The sequence below is a fragment of the Cervus canadensis genome, chromosome 2 (genome assembly GCF_019320065.1).
Source record: "Cervus canadensis isolate Bull #8, Minnesota chromosome 2, ASM1932006v1, whole genome shotgun sequence".
In the NCBI taxonomy this organism is placed as follows: Eukaryota; Metazoa; Chordata; class Mammalia; order Artiodactyla; family Cervidae; genus Cervus; species Cervus canadensis.
The window spans coordinates 17,033,234-17,051,629 of NC_057387.1; the positions used below are offsets into that span (position 1 = coordinate 17,033,234).

General features: G+C 42.5%; 2 protein-coding genes across 4 annotated transcripts in view; both read right to left on the bottom strand.

Moving 5' to 3' along the window:
- Positions 1-17,652, bottom strand: part of PDZK1 (PDZ domain containing 1) — a 53,382-nt gene extending 35,730 nt beyond the window's left edge. Inside the window, exon 1 of one of the 3 annotated variants that reach the window (XM_043456750.1) lies at positions 17,358-17,652. The gene's annotated coding sequence lies outside the window, so the exon portion shown is untranslated. Of the gene's footprint in view, positions 1-1,492; positions 1,645-2,106; positions 2,321-17,357 lie in introns of those variants that run through there. The other 2 variants (XM_043456744.1, XM_043456735.1) reach the window with 2 other exon arrangements.
- LOC122433677 (DNA polymerase epsilon subunit 4-like) lies at positions 4,886-5,576 on the bottom strand. The gene has a single exon (XM_043456753.1). The coding sequence runs from the start codon at positions 5,550-5,552 to the stop codon at positions 5,178-5,180; it is 375 nt and encodes a 124-aa protein (XP_043312688.1). The 5' UTR covers positions 5,553-5,576; the 3' UTR covers positions 4,886-5,177.
- Positions 17,653-18,396: the final 744 nt, after the last annotated feature.

Here is an 18,396-nt window from a genome sequence, read left to right on the forward strand (position 1 = left end):
TTGGGAAGATCCCCTGGAGAAGGAAATGGCAACCCTCTCCAGGATTCTTGCCTGGAAAATCCCATGGATGGAGGAGCCTGGCGGGCTACAGTTCATGGGATCGCAAAGAGTCAGACACACTGAGCGACTAACACTTTCACTTTCAACGAGATTAAAACACAAGATCTCCCAGCTGACCACAAGGCTGCCCCACTGTTCCACAGGGCCTCTGGAGACACATATTTGAAAAGTAAGCACATGTGTGGTTATGCTTGAACACATATTTCTAATTTTATTTTCAATACAGCCTTGGGGAAAAGATGAGAGGCTTTGATAGGCAATAAACTTGAGGCTCCAGTTGGCAAAGGGACTTGTCTAATGGCCTGTCACTAACAACTGAATCAAAGCCCAAGTTATCTGTATTCCAGTCCCATGTTCCTTCCCTGGGATGAGAAAGAGTTGTCTAACCAGTGGTCTATGAACATAAGACATCATTACTAGCAACTTCATAGTTTATGGTGCAAAGAACAAACAAAAGAGTCAAAGATAAGAACAATTTACTTTGTCATAACACAGAGACTCAAAGTCCCTGAGTTATTTGCTGCAGGGAAGAACATGTGACTCCAGGTGACTAGACAACCATGGCCTGAGACAAAGAGCCCCTGTGCCTTTTGGAAATAGGACTGAGAGTTTGCTCATGGGTACAACGTTGCAAGAACTGTAACTGAGGAGTGTATGTTCCTGCAGAGCCAGCCCAGACCAGGAATCTCCTCCATTGGGGAGCCCCGAGATGACAGTCACACTTAAGTCCCTTGACCACTTCCGCTTAGGAAATAAGTTACTGAGTAGTGGCTCCCAAATGTCCCTTCCCACAAGAATCGTCTGAAGGGATGTTGCAGAAGAAAAAAAAAAGATTTTTCATGGCCTCACAAGATCCAAAGAACTAGACACTCCAGGGGGTAAAGTCTGGGGATCTGTTTTAAAATTCGGTCAGCCTAAAAATCCACCGACTTTTATTTCTGAGCGCTATAACATGATAAAAGGTGTTTTTATTATCCAGAGAGAAAGTTGTTAGGTTGTACCTTTTAACGGCTGCTTCCAAAAGAAAATCTCTACTACCCAAAAGCCTTGAACAGTGAGAAGGTCCTGTGAGAGAGAACCTCCCTGGAAATCTGTGAAGTCTGTCATCTCCCCCGCTCTGGCTACACATCAAACGCCCGTGCGACCCTGGGAAACCTTGCTCTGAGAGTCAGATTACCTATTCCCTTGTGAAGCAGACCCCAGCCTGTAAGGTCCGGGTGTCTCATGCACAGAGAACCTCAGAGTGTGGAGAATCCCTCACCCCCCAGTCCCACCATCACCAAAGGGGCCTGCCTGCCTTCTTCCCCACCAGGCTCTCTTCTGCCCTGGACGGCCAGCTACTACGTAGAAATGGAAAAAGAAATAGAAAGAAGGGGGTCTGGGCCTAGGTGGTCAGGACCCTCAGTCACGGGGACCCCGAGTCAGTTCTTACCTAGGTCCTGGAGGAAGAAGCGCCACTGGCTTCACCAGGCAGTTCTCTCTGCTGGTGAGCTCTAGTTGGAACTCACTGGACTTTGAACAAAGGTTGATTTAAAAGCTGATATATTTAACAGGGATGTGTGGTCTGAGTTCAAATGACCTCTGTCCAGCTTGCTGTCAGCTGTCTGGGCAAACCTGGAAAACCCTCAGCAAACCCAAGGCTCGGGCCCACCTGCCTAGAGAGGGGAGCAGAGAGGGGAGGGGAGGCCCGCCGGGGGGAGGGGCCTTCTGCTCGGCAGATGCCTCAGTCACACCCAAGCAATACCCAAGCCTCAGAGCCACCACCGTCCCCCAGGCCAAGGGCAGCACTGATCACCAGCACCTGAGCACCCTGAGGTCTTGCTGGGGAGCAGTACCTGTGCCACCTCACCTGCAGGAGGCCACAGGCCAAGAAGTCCTGGTAAAAGGAGCAAAGCTCCGTGTACGCCCATCCTGCCTCCTCTCCACCTGGCATTCTTACTTTCAGGCTCCCTAGAAGCTGAGCCAGTAAAGCCCCTGCTCTTATTTCCCAACTCCTTTGCTCTCATACACTCTCTCCTCTCTCTCTTTTCCCTTTCTCTGTCTTACCTGAGGGTGCTCTGTTTCTCTTCTCCGACAACTGGTTTCCCCGTCCACACCCAGAACCTCTCAGGCAAGCCCAAGTGGGCAGGTGGAGGCACTTCCACAAGCTCCTGGGCCGGCGCCTGGGAAGCCCAGTGGCGTCTTGAGCTCAGCCCCCAGCCCCGAGCAGCTGATCCCTATCAGCAGCACCCACACAGGCAGACCCAGTGCTGGGCTTCTTACTGACCTGGATCCTCAGCCCACACTGGAAATCAGGGCAAGAGATTGCTCTGAGCAGTGAAGCAAAGAGAACCACAGGCTGAGGACAGGGTGGCCTCGCCCTCCTCCACCTACGTTCCAAGGGCCTCCTGTCTTTGCTGGGTCTTGGCTGCTCTCGGGTGAAGGCATGGCAGGAGCCAGAGGGTAAATGGTCAACAATGACAAACATCTGAGCAGCTAGCTCATATCAGGTCATCTCCACCTTCACATCTACCTGGGCCTCCTACATGTCTTCCAAAGTAGACAGTAGAAGGGGAAAGATCTGGATGTAAGATCAGAACACCTGGATTCAAATTCTGACTCCATCGCTTACCAAGTGTTTGATCTAGAGGAATTTATTTATTTTGACTGCCCCGAGTCTTCATTGCTGCAGTCAGACTTTCTCTAGTTGCAGTGATCTGGGGCTACTCTCTAGTTGCGATACATGGGCTTCTCGTTGAGGTGGCTTCTCTCATCTTGTTATGGAATTCAGGCTCTAGGGTGTGTGGACTTCAGTAATTGTGGCACACAGGCTTAGTTGCCCTGCAGCATGTGGGATCTTCCTGGACTAGGGATTGAACCCATGTCCCCTGCATTAGCAGGTGGATTCTTAACCACTGGACCACCAAGAAACCTTGAGGAATTCATTTTTAACTCTGAGTCTCACTTACTTTCATCAGGTAAGTGGTTGTTATAACATTATTTTTAGAAGTCATTTTATATTGAATCAAAACATCTCTCACTTCTGTCCCTGAGCCCTCACGGCTCCCTCTGAGCTACACATTAAGTCTACTCTTTATTCTGCATAGCAGCTCTTCAAATATTTGAAGGCTGATGTATTCCTCATGTGTGTGTTAGTTGCTCAGTCGTGTCCAACTCTTTGCGACCCTATGGAATATAGTCCGCCAGGCCCCTCTGTCTGTGGAATTCTCCAGGCAAGAATACTGGAGTGGGTTGCCATTTCTTTCTCCAGGGGATCTTCCCGATAGTGATCAAACCCCAGTCTCCGGAATTGCAGGCAGATTCTTTACCACTGAGCAACCAGGGAAGCCGTATCCCCCATAAGCCTTTATTCCTCTGGGAGTCAATGGGTCCCTTCATTCCTTCAGGTGGTCTGCCTTTGCCATAACTTCAATACTTCTTGCCCTGGATCCCAGCCTGTCAACATTCCTCTTAAAATCAAAGGTCAAAAGGGGAAACTTGGAGGTGAGGGAATTAGTTCTTTATCTCGAGTGTGGGTTTTGCCTACAATGACCAACCAAACTATACACCTACAAGTGGATGAATTGTGTTGCATTGAAATAATTCTTTAATTTTTAAAGTAGCCAAAGTCAGCAGAATTATTCTTGAAATTCCTAAAATTAAAAAAAAAATTGGATGATTAAAAGAAAAGGCAACTTCACAGTGCAGTTTACCCTTGGTCTGTATTCAGAGACTTCTTAGACTTACTCTTCACCCCAGGCCAAATGGGATAAATAGCAATAGCCTGGAAACTGGAAATAGAAGAGGCCTTGATATACAGATACACTATTGATTCAAAATTAAATAGAAACAAGCAATTGTTTGTTTTAATGACAAAACTCTTCCCCACTGTTATGTGGAACTGAATGAGGTTTGCCCTCACTAAAATTTGGATTTCAAAAAATCTCATGGCAATAAGTGGCTGTGATCTGGTTAATGCAAAGCAGAGTAGGTCTTTTTGCTGATTATTTAAATCAATTACTTAGATCTAGACATTAAAGACAAGGGAAAATAACATTGTCTATTGTGTGTGCCTGGTAAGCCTTTATATCCATTATTGTTAACCCTCAGCATGATCTTATGAGACAATATCCCCATTTTACAGATAAGAAGCCTTTAAATCTATCTGGTTAATTATCCTATCAGATCTCCTGGCTCAGAAGGCTTACAGAGCCTGTCTGTCTCCTTAGGTAGAATTGTTTTTCCTCTACAATAAGGCCTCCCACCATCCAGGGAATGTGCTCTTCTTCCCTAGAGGTACTCAAGAAGAGGCTGACAATAACCTGTGTCATGTTACAGAAAGAAGTCCTGCATTGTTAGGGGATTGGAGTAGGTGATTTCTTGGGTTGCTTCCAACTCCAAGATTCTGTGAATCTAAATGCTGTGGATCCTGCCCATGAGGATATAGTGGAGTCCTGCCCTGGTGTGTGTAGGGGCAAGAGTTATGAGCATGAAATTTGGCATCAAACAGATGCTAAATTGAATCTTAAATCTGCCATTAGCAGTTTTATATTTTTTATTGTGAGCTTAAGTTTGCCTGGGCTTTATCTATGGAACACCTGGCATCTTGGGTGGAGCGTTTTCTGTTTTGTTTTTGTCAAGCAGATCTTCTCCATACACATAGAATGGTGAAGAAAGACACGAAAAACCTTGGTTCAATTTATGTTGGTTACTTGCTGTAGTGCTTCTAGATCATGCAAATAATGAATGTCAGTTATAGCACCAGCAACTCCTGAAAGCAGATCCATGGTCAGGATCTTGCAAGAGAAGATTCTTTTTCTTCTCAGAGTCCAGGCCAAGACAGATGGTTTCCTTCTTTTTTTTTTTTTTTTTAAAGTTGATCAGAAACCTTTATTTGGTCCTTATCCTTTATTAACCAACCTACACAAACCACTTTCTATATTTCTACCACAAGCAGCTGCATCCAGGCCAGAAATGGAAGACCCAAGTAGTGGAAGACCTTGTAGATTAAAGCTAACAGGCTTATTCAGGCTTAGGTGAGCATAGAACAGAAAAAAATGTGCAAGTTCAACATTTCAAAGACTCTTCTTCAAAGCTGAGGCCTGCAGAGGGTCTAGCTGAAGGATGCAGGTACAGGCTCACAAAACTGCCCAGCTCAGCAATGAATCCAAAGTACCTTCCAGAAAAGCAAATTCATCCACAGCTTCTATTGCATTATCCAAATCTCTCCTCTGAAGAGTTTTCCGCTTCCCTTGTTGAGCACAACAGTAGGCATCTTTTGCAATGGTTTCCACAAACAGTTCCGCGGCGCGTGCCAGAATGAAGATGGCTTCCTGTCCCGCGAGAGTCACGTCGGGGTCCACCTTCACCAAGGCCTTCACTCGAGCCAGAGGCAGCCTCGAGAGACGAGCTCCGGGCGCACTCGTCGGGGCTGGGGGTTGCGGAGTGGCTGCGTCCCCACTGGTACCCTCCTCCTCCCGGGAAGCCCCGCTTCCAGGCGCCACCGCTGCCATCCCGGCCCCGAGCGTCCTGCGCGCGGCCGCCAACTGTCGGTTTCCTTCTTATTCCTGATCCATTTTACTCTGTTCTGTTTTTTCCATAAACCTATCTCCTTTTATCATGTTTATATAATGTTTATTAATTATATTATGTCCCTTCCCCACCAGAATATTATCTCCCCAGGAATAGAGATTTGTCATTGTTTTGTCACTGTATTCCAAGAGCCTAGAATATAAACCTAGCTTATAGCAAGCTTTCCAAAAATGAATGAGTAAGTGAATAAATGAATCTCCTTTTGCCAACAGGATTGGTTTTTACCCCACCCTTTCACTGAGACTGTTCTGAGATTCTGGGCTCCAAGCAGGGTCTCAGTTCCTAGGTCTTAACTCCTGTCCCAAAGTGACCCTGGGAAAACAGACTACTTGGTTACTGGTTTTCAGCTTTCTCCTCACTTTCTTTCACTTCACTTTCTCTTCTGGACCTTAGCAATTTCTTTCCTCTTTTCCAAGTTCAACTATCTAGTGGAAAACAATTTTTAAAATATATTTTACCCAGTATTTCCATGAACTTTGTAGAGAAATGGATTTCAGATTTTCTAGTCTGCCATGTTTCCAGAAATGATTCTATCACTTAGCATTACTTTGCCTCTCAAAACGTCAGCTTTAGACAATGCTGCAAACATACAATAATCAAAACAGTGTGGTATTGACGCAAAAACAGACATATGGATCAAAGGAACAGCCTAGAGAGCCCAGAAATAACCCACACACTGATGGTCAATTAGTCTTCAACAAAGGAGACAAGACTATACAATGGAGAAAAGACAGTCTGTTCAGCAAGTGGTATTTGGAAGGCCAGGCAGCTGAATCAATGAAGTTAGAACACTTCTTCACACCATACACAAAAATAAAATGGCTTAAAGACTGCAATATAAGATATGATATCATAAAACTCCTAGAAGACAACACAGGCAAAATATTCTTGGACATAAATCATAGCAATGTTTTCTCAGGTCAGTCTCCCAAGGCAAAAGAAATAAAAGTAAAAATAAACAAATAGGACCTAATCAAACTTATAAACTTCTGCACAGCAAAGGAAACCATAAACAAAGTGAAAAGACAACCTATGGACTGGGAGAAAATAATTGCAAAGAATGCAAACAACAAGGGCTTAATCTTCAAAATATACAAATAGCTTATATAGCTGGGGGCAAAAGACCTAAATAGACATTTCTCCAAAGAAGACATAAAGATAGCTAAAAAGCACATTAAAAAAATGATCAACATCACTAATTATTAGAGAAATGCAAATCAAAATTACAATGAGGTTTCACCTCATACTAATCAGAATGGCCATCATCAAAAAGTCTACAAATGATAAAAGCTGAAGAGGGTATGGAGAATAGGGAACCCTCCTACACTGTTGGGAGGAATGTAAATTGGTATAGCCACTATGGAGAACATTTTGAAGGTTCCTTGAAAAACTAAAAATAGGACTTCCCTGGTACTCCAGTGGTTAGGAATCTGCCTGCCAATGCAAGGGACATGGGTTTGATCTCTGGTCCAGGAAGATTCCACATGCCATGAGGTAAATAAGTCCATGCTCTGGAGCCCATGTGCCACAACCACTGAAGCCCATGCTCTGCAACTAAAGAAGCCACCACAGTGAGAAACCCACACACCACAATCAGTGAGTCGCCACCTTTCACCACAGCTAGAGAATGCTTACAAGCAACAGCAAGGACTCAGTGCTGTCAGAAAGAAACTAAAAATATAGTTACCATATGATCCAGCAATCCCACTCTTGGGCATTGACTCCAGAAAAGACAAAAAATTCTAATTAAAAAAGATACATACACCCCCCCCCCCGAAAAAGAAACATATACCCCAATATTCATAGCAGCACTACTTACATAGCCAAGGCATGAAAGCAACCTAAATATCCATCAACAGATGAATGGATAAAGATGTAGTACATATATCCAATAGAATATTACTCAGTCATAAAGTAAAAATGATATAATGCTACATGCAGCAACAAGGATGGACCTAGAGATTATCATACTAAGTGAAGTAAGTCAGACAAAGACAAATATATGACTTGAATATGAAATTTAAAAAAGAATGATGCAGATTAAATTATTTACAAAACAGAAACAGACCCACAGACATAGAAAACAAACTTATAGTTACCAAAAGGGAAAGGTGAGAAGGAAAAATTAAGAGGTTGGGAGTACACTACTATATATAAAATTAACAACAAGGTCCTACTGTATAGCACAGGGAATTATAATCAATATCTTATAATCACCTATAAGGAAAAAGAATGTGAAAATTATATATGTATAACTATATAGAGATAGACATATATAACTGAATCACTGTATACCAGAAACTAACACAACACTGTAAATCAACTATATTTCAATTCTTAAAAATTCATTAAAAAAAAAACTCCAGCTTCTTCTTCTATGAAGTACAGATACTAACAACCTTAGAGTATTTCTTGGAGACTTAAAAAGACATTTGTAGATCACCCAGAACCTGATGAACCCTCAATAGAAAATAACATTATTGTTGTTTTTGCAAGAACAAGACTTCTTAATTTATGGGCACACGTTGTACAAGCAAGCATCATGGATGGCATTTTTGCCCACACACAACACAGCATTTTGTGCAAGTGATCAGGAACAGAAAACTAAAAAGACATCCCAATGCTTTCCATTTTTTTTCCTATCATGTTCACATGGAGAAATTGGTAACAGTTACATGGCTTATCCCTAAAGTAAACAGATGAGGTTTTTTAAGGCTGGAGTGACCTGCGTAGGGCCAACTGTCCCAAGCTCTGCCCAGACTCCCCAGAGGGTGAGGGGATCAATATTTGGGTATGCTTGTAGAAAACTAGAAAACATCATTGAGGGCTTCCCTGATGGCTCAGTGGTAAAGAATCTGCCTGCCGATATGGGAAACATAGATTGGATCCCTGATCTGGGAAGATCCCACTTGGCGCAGAGCTAAGCCCATGTGCCACAATTGTTGCACCTCTGCTCTAGAGCCCGGGGACTGCCGACAACTGAGCCCACACACCACAGCTACTGAAGCCCACCCTCTGGAACCTGTGCTCCACAACGAGAGAAGCCGCCGCAACAAGAAGTCTGTGCACCACAACTGAACAGTAGCCCTGCACTCTGCAAACGAGAAAAGCTCAGGCAGTAATGAAGACCCAGCACAGCTGAAAAATAAGTAAAAATATTTTTAAAAATCATTGAGAGCAACTAAATAAAATTAAATAAATGAAGATTTTACCATATCCATTGATTGAAACTTCAGCACGAAGATAGTTCTCCAAACTGATCTACAGATTATTGTATTTCTAATCAAATTTCCCACAGGGATTGTTTGGTTATATGTTTGGGGTTTTTTTGGTGAAACTCAACAAGCTCATTCTGAAAAATAAGAATAAGGAAGGAGTTGTTCTCCTGGGTGGCAAGATACTAGAGAGACAATGACTACTACAATATGGCATTGGCTCAAGGTAAACTGTAACAATGGAATAGACTAAAAAGCCCCCAGACCAACTCATAGAAATAGAAGCAATATGACAACAACAGAGGAAAAGGCAAGCCTTTTTTCAATAAATTGCTCTGGTGTATTCCTTTGGGGTCTGGTTTATGTCATTCACTATGATATTTGTGAGATTTACCCATGTTGTTGTGTGTAGTCGTAGTTCGTTTGTCTTCATTCTGGGGTTCTGTTATGTAACGTCCAAACAGCAGTCAGAACTTGGGGTGATGCCCGCTCAGGTGGCAACACCGTGTCCACAACCGGAAGGGACCTATATCTTGGCACTGGCATACTTCGAGAATCTTGGATCTCTCACCTCAATTGTTTTTATTGTGGTAAAAGTATATATAACATAAAATTTACCATTTTAACCATTTTTTAGTGTCAGAGGCATTATGTACTTTCACACTGTTGTCCAACAATCACCACCGTCCATCTCCAGAACCTCTTTATCTTCCCAAACTGAAACTACACGTCTATTAAACAACAACTGCCCACTGTCATCCCCTGGGGCTCTGGCAACCACCATTCTACTCTCTGTCTTTATGAATTTGACTACTCTAGGTACCTTGTACAAGTGGAATCACACAGTATTTGTCTTTTTGTGACTGGCCTATTTCACTTAGCAACTATCTTCAAGGTTTATCCATGTTTAGCATGTATTAGAATTTTCCTTTTCAAGACTGAATAATATTCCATTGTGTGTATACACCATATTTTATGTATTCATTCACTCAGTGTTGAGTGGATTACTTTTGACTATTGTGAATAATGTTGCTATGAAAATGAGTGTACAGACATCTGTTAGAGTTCCTGCTTTCAGTGCTTTTGTGTATATACCCAGAAGTGTAATCGCTAGATTATATGGCCATTTTATGTTTAATTTTTTAAGGAACTGCCATACTGTTTTTCCACAGCAGCTGCTCTATTTGCATTATCATCAACAATGCACAAAGCTTCCAATTTCTCTGTATCTTCACCAACACTTGATATTTTCTGTATTTTTTAAATAATAGTCATCCTAATGAGTGTGAAATGACATCTCATTATGGTTTCGATCTGCATTTCCCAAAATATTAGAAATGTGCTTATTAAACTTTTGTATATCTTCTTTGGAGAAATGTGTATTCAAGTCTTTTGCCCATTTTTTAATCAAATTGCTTGATTTTCTGTTCTTGAGTTGTACCAACTCAATTTTTTTTTCTTTTTTCTTTTTTTTTTTTTCAATTTTTTTACTATGCAAAATGACTCAAAGAGGTGAAGTGACTTAACCAAGTCACTCAACCCCAAGTTCAGAACAGAGCCATGGATAAAAAACTTGTGATTTTAGGGATACAAAGATGGTTTAATATCTACAAATCAACCAGTGTGATAAAACACATTAACAAAAGGAAGGATAAAAATCATATGATCATCTCAATTGACACAGAAAAAACTTTTGACAAAATTCAACATCCATTCATTTTAAAGTCGCATCAAAGTTGGTATAGAGGGAATATATCTCAACATAATAAAGGACATTTATGACAGACCCACAACTAACATTATACTGAATGGTGAAAAGCTGAAAGCCTTTCCTCTAAGATCAAGAATAAGACAAGGATGCTCACTCTCACTTCTATTTAACATAGTATTGGAAGTCCTAGCTACAGCAATCAGAAAAGAAAAAGAAATAAAAGGCATCCAAATTAGAAGGGAAGAAGTAGAATTCACTATTTGCAGATGACATTACACTTAGATAATACTTCGACAATGCTTTGGCTACCTGATGTGAAGATCCAACTCATTGGAAAAGACCCTGATGCTGGGAAAGATTGAGGGCAGGAGGAGAAGGGGGTGACAGAGGATGAGACATTTGGATGGCATCATTGACTCAATGGACATAAGTTTGAGCAAACTCCAGGAGATAGCAAAGGACAGGGAAACCTGGCGTGCTACAGTCCATGGGGTTGCAAAGAGTGGTACACGACTGAGAGACTGAACAACAATGACAACAAATGACACTAGAAAACCCTAAAGTCTCCACAGAAAGTTGTTAGAACTAATAAATGAATTCAGTAAAGTTACAGGATACAAGGTAAATATATAGAAATTTGCTATTTTTTCTATACACTAATAATGAACTATCCAAAAGAGAAAATAAGAAAACAATCTTGTTCAAAATTGCATCAAAAAGAATAAAGTACCAAGGAGTAAACTTAATGAAGAAGGTGAAATAACTGGAAACTACAAAACACTGATGAAGGAAATTAATGATACAAATAAATAGAAAGTTATCTCATGCTTTTGTATTGGAAGAATTAATATTGTTGAAATGTCCATACTACCCAAAGTAATCTACACATTTAATGCAATCCATATCAAAATACCCATGACCTTTTTCACAGAACTAGAACAAATAATCCTAAAATCTATACAGAACCACAAAGTATCCTGAATTGCCAAAGCAATCTTGAGGAAAAAGAACAAAGCTGAAAGTATCACTCCCTAACTTCAGACTATAGACTGTACTACAAAGCCACAGTAATCAAAACAGTATGGTACCAGCACAAGACACACACTGGAGCAGAGCAGAGAGCCCAGGAATAAGTCCACACACGAAGGCAGTTAATCTAGGACACACAGTGAGGAAGAGACAGTCTCCACAATACGCAGTGCTAGGAAAACTGGAGCGCTACATGCACAAGAATGAGATTATAACATTTTCTCATACCTTATATAAAAATAAACTCAAAATGAACTAAAGGCCTAATTGTAAGACCCGAAACCATAAAACCATAAAACTTGTAGAAGATAACATAGGCTGAATACTCTTTGACATAAATTGTAGGAATATTTTTTTGATCTATCTCCTAAAGTAAAAGAAAAGAAAAAATTTTTAAAAATTAGACCTAATAAAGCTTAAAAGCTTTGCACAGTAAAGGAAACTATCAACAGAATGAAAAAATAATCTGTTGAATGGAAGAAAGTATTTGCAAATGATATGACTGATAAGGGATTAATACCCAAAATAGATAAACAACTCATACAATTCAATATCAAAATAAACAACCTGATTCAAAAATGGGCAAAAATGGAGGGAGGTGGGAGGGGGGATCAGGATGGGGAACACATGTAAATCCATGGCTTATTCATGTCAATGTATGGCAAAAACCACTACAATATTGTAAAGTAATTAGCCTCCAACTAATAAAAATAAATGGAAAAAAAAAGGGCGAAAGACCTGAATAGACATCTTTGAAAAAAGAAGAAATATGGATGGCCAACAGGCATATGAAAACATACTCAACACTAATTATCAGAGAAATGTAAATCAAAATAATAATGAAATCCCACCTCACACCTGTTAAAATGATTATCATCAGAAATTCTACAAATAATAAATGCTGGAAAAGGTGTTAAGAAAGGAGACCCTTCAACTGTTGGTAGGAATGTAAACTGGTGCAGCCACTATGGAGAACAATAGGCAATTTCTCAAAAAACTAAAAATAGAACTACCATATGATACAGCAATTCTACTGTTAGGCATACATTTGGAAAAAATGAAAACATTAATTTGAAAAATTCATGTACCCCAATGTTCCTTACAGCATTGTTTATAATAACCAGGATATGGAATCAACTTAAGTATCCACCAACAGATGAATAAATGAAGAAAATGTGGTATATAAAATGGAATACTAGCCATAAAAATGAATGAAATTCTGCCATTTGCAACAGTGTAGATGGACCTAGAAAGCATTATGCTTAGTGGAATAAGTCAGACAGAGAGAGACAAATTGTGTGTGTTATCACTTATATGTGGAATCTAAACATTAAAACAAACAAATAAATATAATAAAACAGAAACAGACTCACAGATATAGAAACAAACTGTAACTAGTGGTTACAGGTGGGAGAGGAAAGGGGGGAGGGGCAAAGCAGGGTATGGGATTAAAAGTTAAAAAGTACTGTGTATAAGAAAAAAAGTACTATGTATAAAATAGGTAAGCAATAAGAATATATTGTACAGCACAGGGAAATATAGCCATTATTTTTCAATAACTTTAAATGGCATATAATCTAAAAACATATTGAATCACTATATTGTATACCTGAAACTAATATTGCAAATCAACTATAGTTCAATAAAAAGTAAATCCAAGGCCAATGTCCTTCTACTACACCAGTCTGCCTGGTTTAGTACAAGATTCTAGCCTCCACCCTTTACATTTCAGATATATCTGTGATATGTTCATATTTTTACCCCAACTTCAGACCTGATTATCCTTGTCTTTTTAGTAGCTCATTAACTTACCCGGAGCCTGATATTTTAAGGTCCAGCAGTTTTCTGCCCCTGACTGAGTCAATGTTTATGACAGTCTTCTCTGTTATTCCCTAGATTATTCTGGCCTCATCCAACACCTGAAGAGACATTCTGTTTAGTCTGCATACCTTTGGAGGAATTTATTAGGCCAGGGTCCAGATACAGAATTGAGATAAATGTTTTACAGCAGTACCAGGCAATGGGCAGGAGGAAGGGCAAAGTCATGGTCCTCAGCTGGTTTACACGCTGTGGCCCCACATGATTGCTGAGTTAAACTTCCTAGTGTTTTTTCAGCAACCAGGTAGCAGGTCAAGGCAGGTCTGAGGACCCCGAGAGAGCTGTGACTTATTAATACTTGCAAGTTGGCTACAAAGGATACTTTAGTAGTTATTCCCTCCCTCTTCCTTTTCCCAGCTGAGGGGTCAGAATACACAGTACTTTTCCACTGGTGGAGGCGGGGGCAGGAAACTGAGGTGCAGAGCAAGAACAGGCCATGTCCTCCCTTCCTGAATGTATCAAAGTCTGGGCACTCTTGGAATACCGATTAGGGTCTATCCTTACCTATTTCTGAAAGACACAGAAATGGAGGATCAGTGGTCCTTGGGAAGTTTCAATTCTGTCTAAAAGAGCCAGCTTCTCTGGGGCCCCAAAGGGACAAGCTTAGGGACAGGAAAACAAGGAAGGTGCCAGGGACTTCAAGGCCACAGCCTCAGCCTGACTCCAGCCTTCACAGGGAGACTGAGGACCATCCCATTCAGGAGTGAAAGGCCAGTGAGAGAGAATTAAGACAAGGAACAGATTAATGGACCCAAGTCTATGGCATGATTTAAAAGACACCCCTGCCTCAAAGTACTGCCTCCTTCAGGATGGTCTCAGGACTCCTTGACGCTCTAATTAAGAGAACCAACTAAGTCGTGTGCATGCTGTTTTTCCCCATTGCTTAGAATTCTAACATGTCGGAAACACACACGCACATACAATACTCACCTGCGTTATCCACTGAAGAAAGTACCTCTTCTCAGAAGCCCCAGTCAGATTAAAGATGATCCCATCTGATATGCCATAAGGTGGTATACAGTTTTTATGCCCCCAGCTACAGGAGTGCTGAAATCCTACCCTCAGCAGTGAATCCCTTGCTAAACAGTATTGTTTTCCTTTCCCCTAGATCAGCCTGGAAATCTTCTGAAGGACAAAATGTTAAGTCCCTGACTCAAAGACTTGGGCATCAGGAGGCCTGGGATTCCTAGGGGCTGTAGGAAGGCTGAAGAAGTGCAGATGTCACAAAACGCAGGAGGCTAGTTTCCTCGACTCCTTTGGCCAGAGACAGAGCTCGGCAGCAGCCTTACAACAGAGCTCAGGACTGGGACTCACACCTGCCTCTTGAGGGGCAGCTGTCAAAAGGTCATAAGCAGAGAAAGATGGGGATCTGCAGCTTCAAAGCCACGTGCTGTGTGACTTTGCTGTCTAGGAGGCAGTGAACTGCAGAAAGGAGCCATCTTCCTATTTGCTCACACAGCACAGTGTGGCTTTGTGGTGACAGTGAGCTGTGACTGCAGCCATTTCTGCCACCAGGCTGCTGTATCCTGAAAAGACCTGGTACATCGCCATATGGCTCAGCATGTGGAGCAGGTGGCGGTGTTCAGGCTGCCGAGCCAGCAGTTCTGCAGGAGGGAGGCCTGGCTGCAAAGGAACTGGTGTCCTCTGTGACCAGGAAGAGGTAAGACACTCTCCTGAACACCAGTGACTTAGGCAGACAGATTTTTTCTGCCTTCAGTTTAAAACTTGAGGACATTATTCCCAGTAAGCCATTCACTACAGACTGGAAATTAGGATTGAAACTGTGAGAGGCATTGCTCCCAGAGCCTGCCTTGTCATCCTAATACCTACACCCCCGAAGCTGCCACGCCATCCCCATAAAAAACAGCCCTGACTCTCTCCTCATGATGTTACCAAGGACTCTGGGCAAGAGGCCAGTAGATACAGAGGCAGGGGGTGGGGACTGAAATGCCTACACAGCTTTGCTCTAAATGCCCTCTGGCCCTGAAGTTTGGTTTCCTTCCAGAAAACTATTGGCTGTACCAAAGGGGTCAGTTCACCCTTCCCCAGGGGAGATGCCGGGTCTCCCACCAGGCCCAAGGAGCCAGGAGAGGCAGAGGCCAAGACAGAGAAAAGAAGTAGATCCCTTTTCTCTGTCAGCCTCTGACTGCTTCTTCACATGGCCTGTTGCCCAGGTTGCTCTCACAGCAGTCACAAAGCAAGTGTAAGCCCCAGGTCAGACCTAGGATCAGAGTGATCTCCCTAGCCAACACCCCACACACAGTAAGAGCCCCACGTGGAGGCAGCCAGGGGAGCTTCAAGGGGAAATGTGACAGAATAACAAATTTTTCCTTATGTGCAGATGTGGCCTCAGGCATTTCATTGCCAAAAAGTCTGATGGGGTCAAGTGAAATGTGGCAATTAGCCATAAAAGCTAAAGTGATCTTTGGCGGCAGTGAGTATACTAGGCTCCAACTATGCTGAGGCCAGTGACAGGTCTGAGCCCCATGCACACTTGACAAGGGAACTTTACAAACCAGACTGTTTGGAGGAGAGTAACAAAAACGGAGGAAATATTGACTCTGTGCCATAAGGAATAGGTGAAGAAACAAAGGATATTTGCCCCAGAAAGCAGAAATGTGAGCTAAAATGATTAACTTTCTTCAGTGATTTGATGAGATCCCACATAGAGAAGGGTTTCCCTGGTGGCTCAGACAGTAAAGAATCCACCTGCAATGTGGGAGACCTGGGTTCAATCCCTGGGTTGGGAAGATACCTTGCAGAAGGAAATGGCAATCCACTCCAGTATTCTTGCCTGGAGAATCCCCATGGACAGAGGTGCCTGGTGGGCTACAGTCTATCGGGTCACAAAGAGTCAGACATGACTGAGAGACTGAGCGCACACACACATGGAGAAGGAAATCCGGGTAATGCTAAAACTCAGCATTTGTTGAGTACTTACTATGTGCCAAAAAACAAGCTAATTATTTTATACAAATTTTCTCATTTACTCTAAACATCTTATTTAGATATTTTAGAAACCTATTACTTCCATTCTACAGGTCAGGAAAATTCAGAAAAGCTGAGAGACTTGCCCAAGGTCACATACCTAGTGGGAGAGTAAGGAGGCCTGTGACTCAACCACCATCCACAGACATGTTCTGTGTGGCATTTTCAGCAGAATTAGGAGCAATTGTTGGGTGGAAGTAAAAGGAAGGCAGTTCTGAAGGCAACAGAAGGGAGAATTTTCAAACAATTGGAGGGTTCAACAAAGAATAGTAGGTGGGTGCTGTGAGTGGTCATGAGCCACACACAACTAGAGATGAAAGCTGAGGATTCAAGAAGTATTAAATAACACAGTTGTCAGGAATTACAGCAACAGCAGCACCTGGGAACTTATTAGGAGCCCAGATCCTTGGACTCCACCGCAACCCTACTGAATCAGAAACTTTGCGGCTGGGCCCAGACATGTGTATTTTACCAAACCATGCAGGTGATTCTGATACACACTCAATTTTGAGAACCACTGACAAGGAAGCTTCTACATCCTGCCAGGGACTGGACTAGATGACTGTGTTCATCCCTTTCATCTCTAAGACCTCACAGTTCTACAAAAGTGAGATACAAGTATGATTTAACAACTAACCAGATTTTCTTTTAACATGGAGCCCTTTATAGAAATATCTTGGAAACAATATATCAGCTGTTAAATTGTGTGACTGGACTCAGGTACCTCAGACACGTGAAGGCTGACAAGATAAATATCTGGGAGACTGTGGGCAATGGGGCTGCCCCCCAGCCAGCAAGCAACCTATGTTCTAGCCACCTCAGCCACTTCACTGGTTTCCAAACAAGCCCCAAGTGTCCCCACTCCTTGTTCATTCCTATTGTTGTTCTATCTGAAAAGCACTTACCTTTTGAAATCGTCTCTTCTTTAAAAGCTCAATTCAAATGTCACCGTTCATGAAAGTGCCCAGCAGTATCTGGTGCATGGGTTAGTCCCTCTTCCCGCTTTCCTTCCTGGGTGTCCTCTCACTTCTGGGTGACTTGCAGAACCTGGAGCAGTCGGTTGGCTTTGGCTCCCAGGGGTGGGGCCTCAGCAGAGTGTGTTCTCCTGAGAGGAGGCCGGCACTCAGGCACGTCAACCCCCCAGTGCCTACCATACAATGATGCTCAGTGTGGAGGGATCAGAAGCAGCACCTTAGGAAAATGATTTAGGCAACTATTTACAAGATGCACAGATGCCGCCTCACTGTGAGAAACAAGCCCTCTATGATTCAGTTTCTAGCCCTGAGGTCTTTGCAGAACTTTGAGGTTTTTGCAGTAACCAGTGTGAATACATATCTATGCTGTTGGGGCTCAAGGGGGCCACCTTCATGCATCTACAGCCCTGTTATGTTCAACTCCTCTTTATGTTCATAACAATCTTTGTTATATAATCCCTGGGTGATGAGAAATGCCTCAGAGCCAACCCTCTAAGTACCCCACAGAGACAAGCATGGACAAATCTCCTTTTTAGGGAACAAGGAGGTCACAAATTTGACCACTATTGTAAGGACAGCAAAGAAGGATACTGGGTTACCAGATACCAGGTCCAATTTAAGAGTTTATGTCACCAGGGTCAGGTGTCCTGTGGGCCGTGGTGGACTGGCCTTGTGACCAGGATGCTGGTGAGAGACATGGAAAGGGGATGAAAGACCCCCCTTCTCAACAAGGATTTCTATACCACAGGCTCCTGAAATTGATTCATTCGGAATACTGAAAGCTGAATACTTCGATGGAATAACAAGATGTTCCTGATGTATGTCTTACCTGACAATGCCCAGACAATCGTTTCCTTGTCCATTGAAAGGACCTCAAACTCCAGAAGTCCTGTTACTATTTGGGGGTGGGGCACAGAGTACTACAAAAGAGGAATTGCCTGTCCACACAAGTGGAGAGGGACTCTGGTCA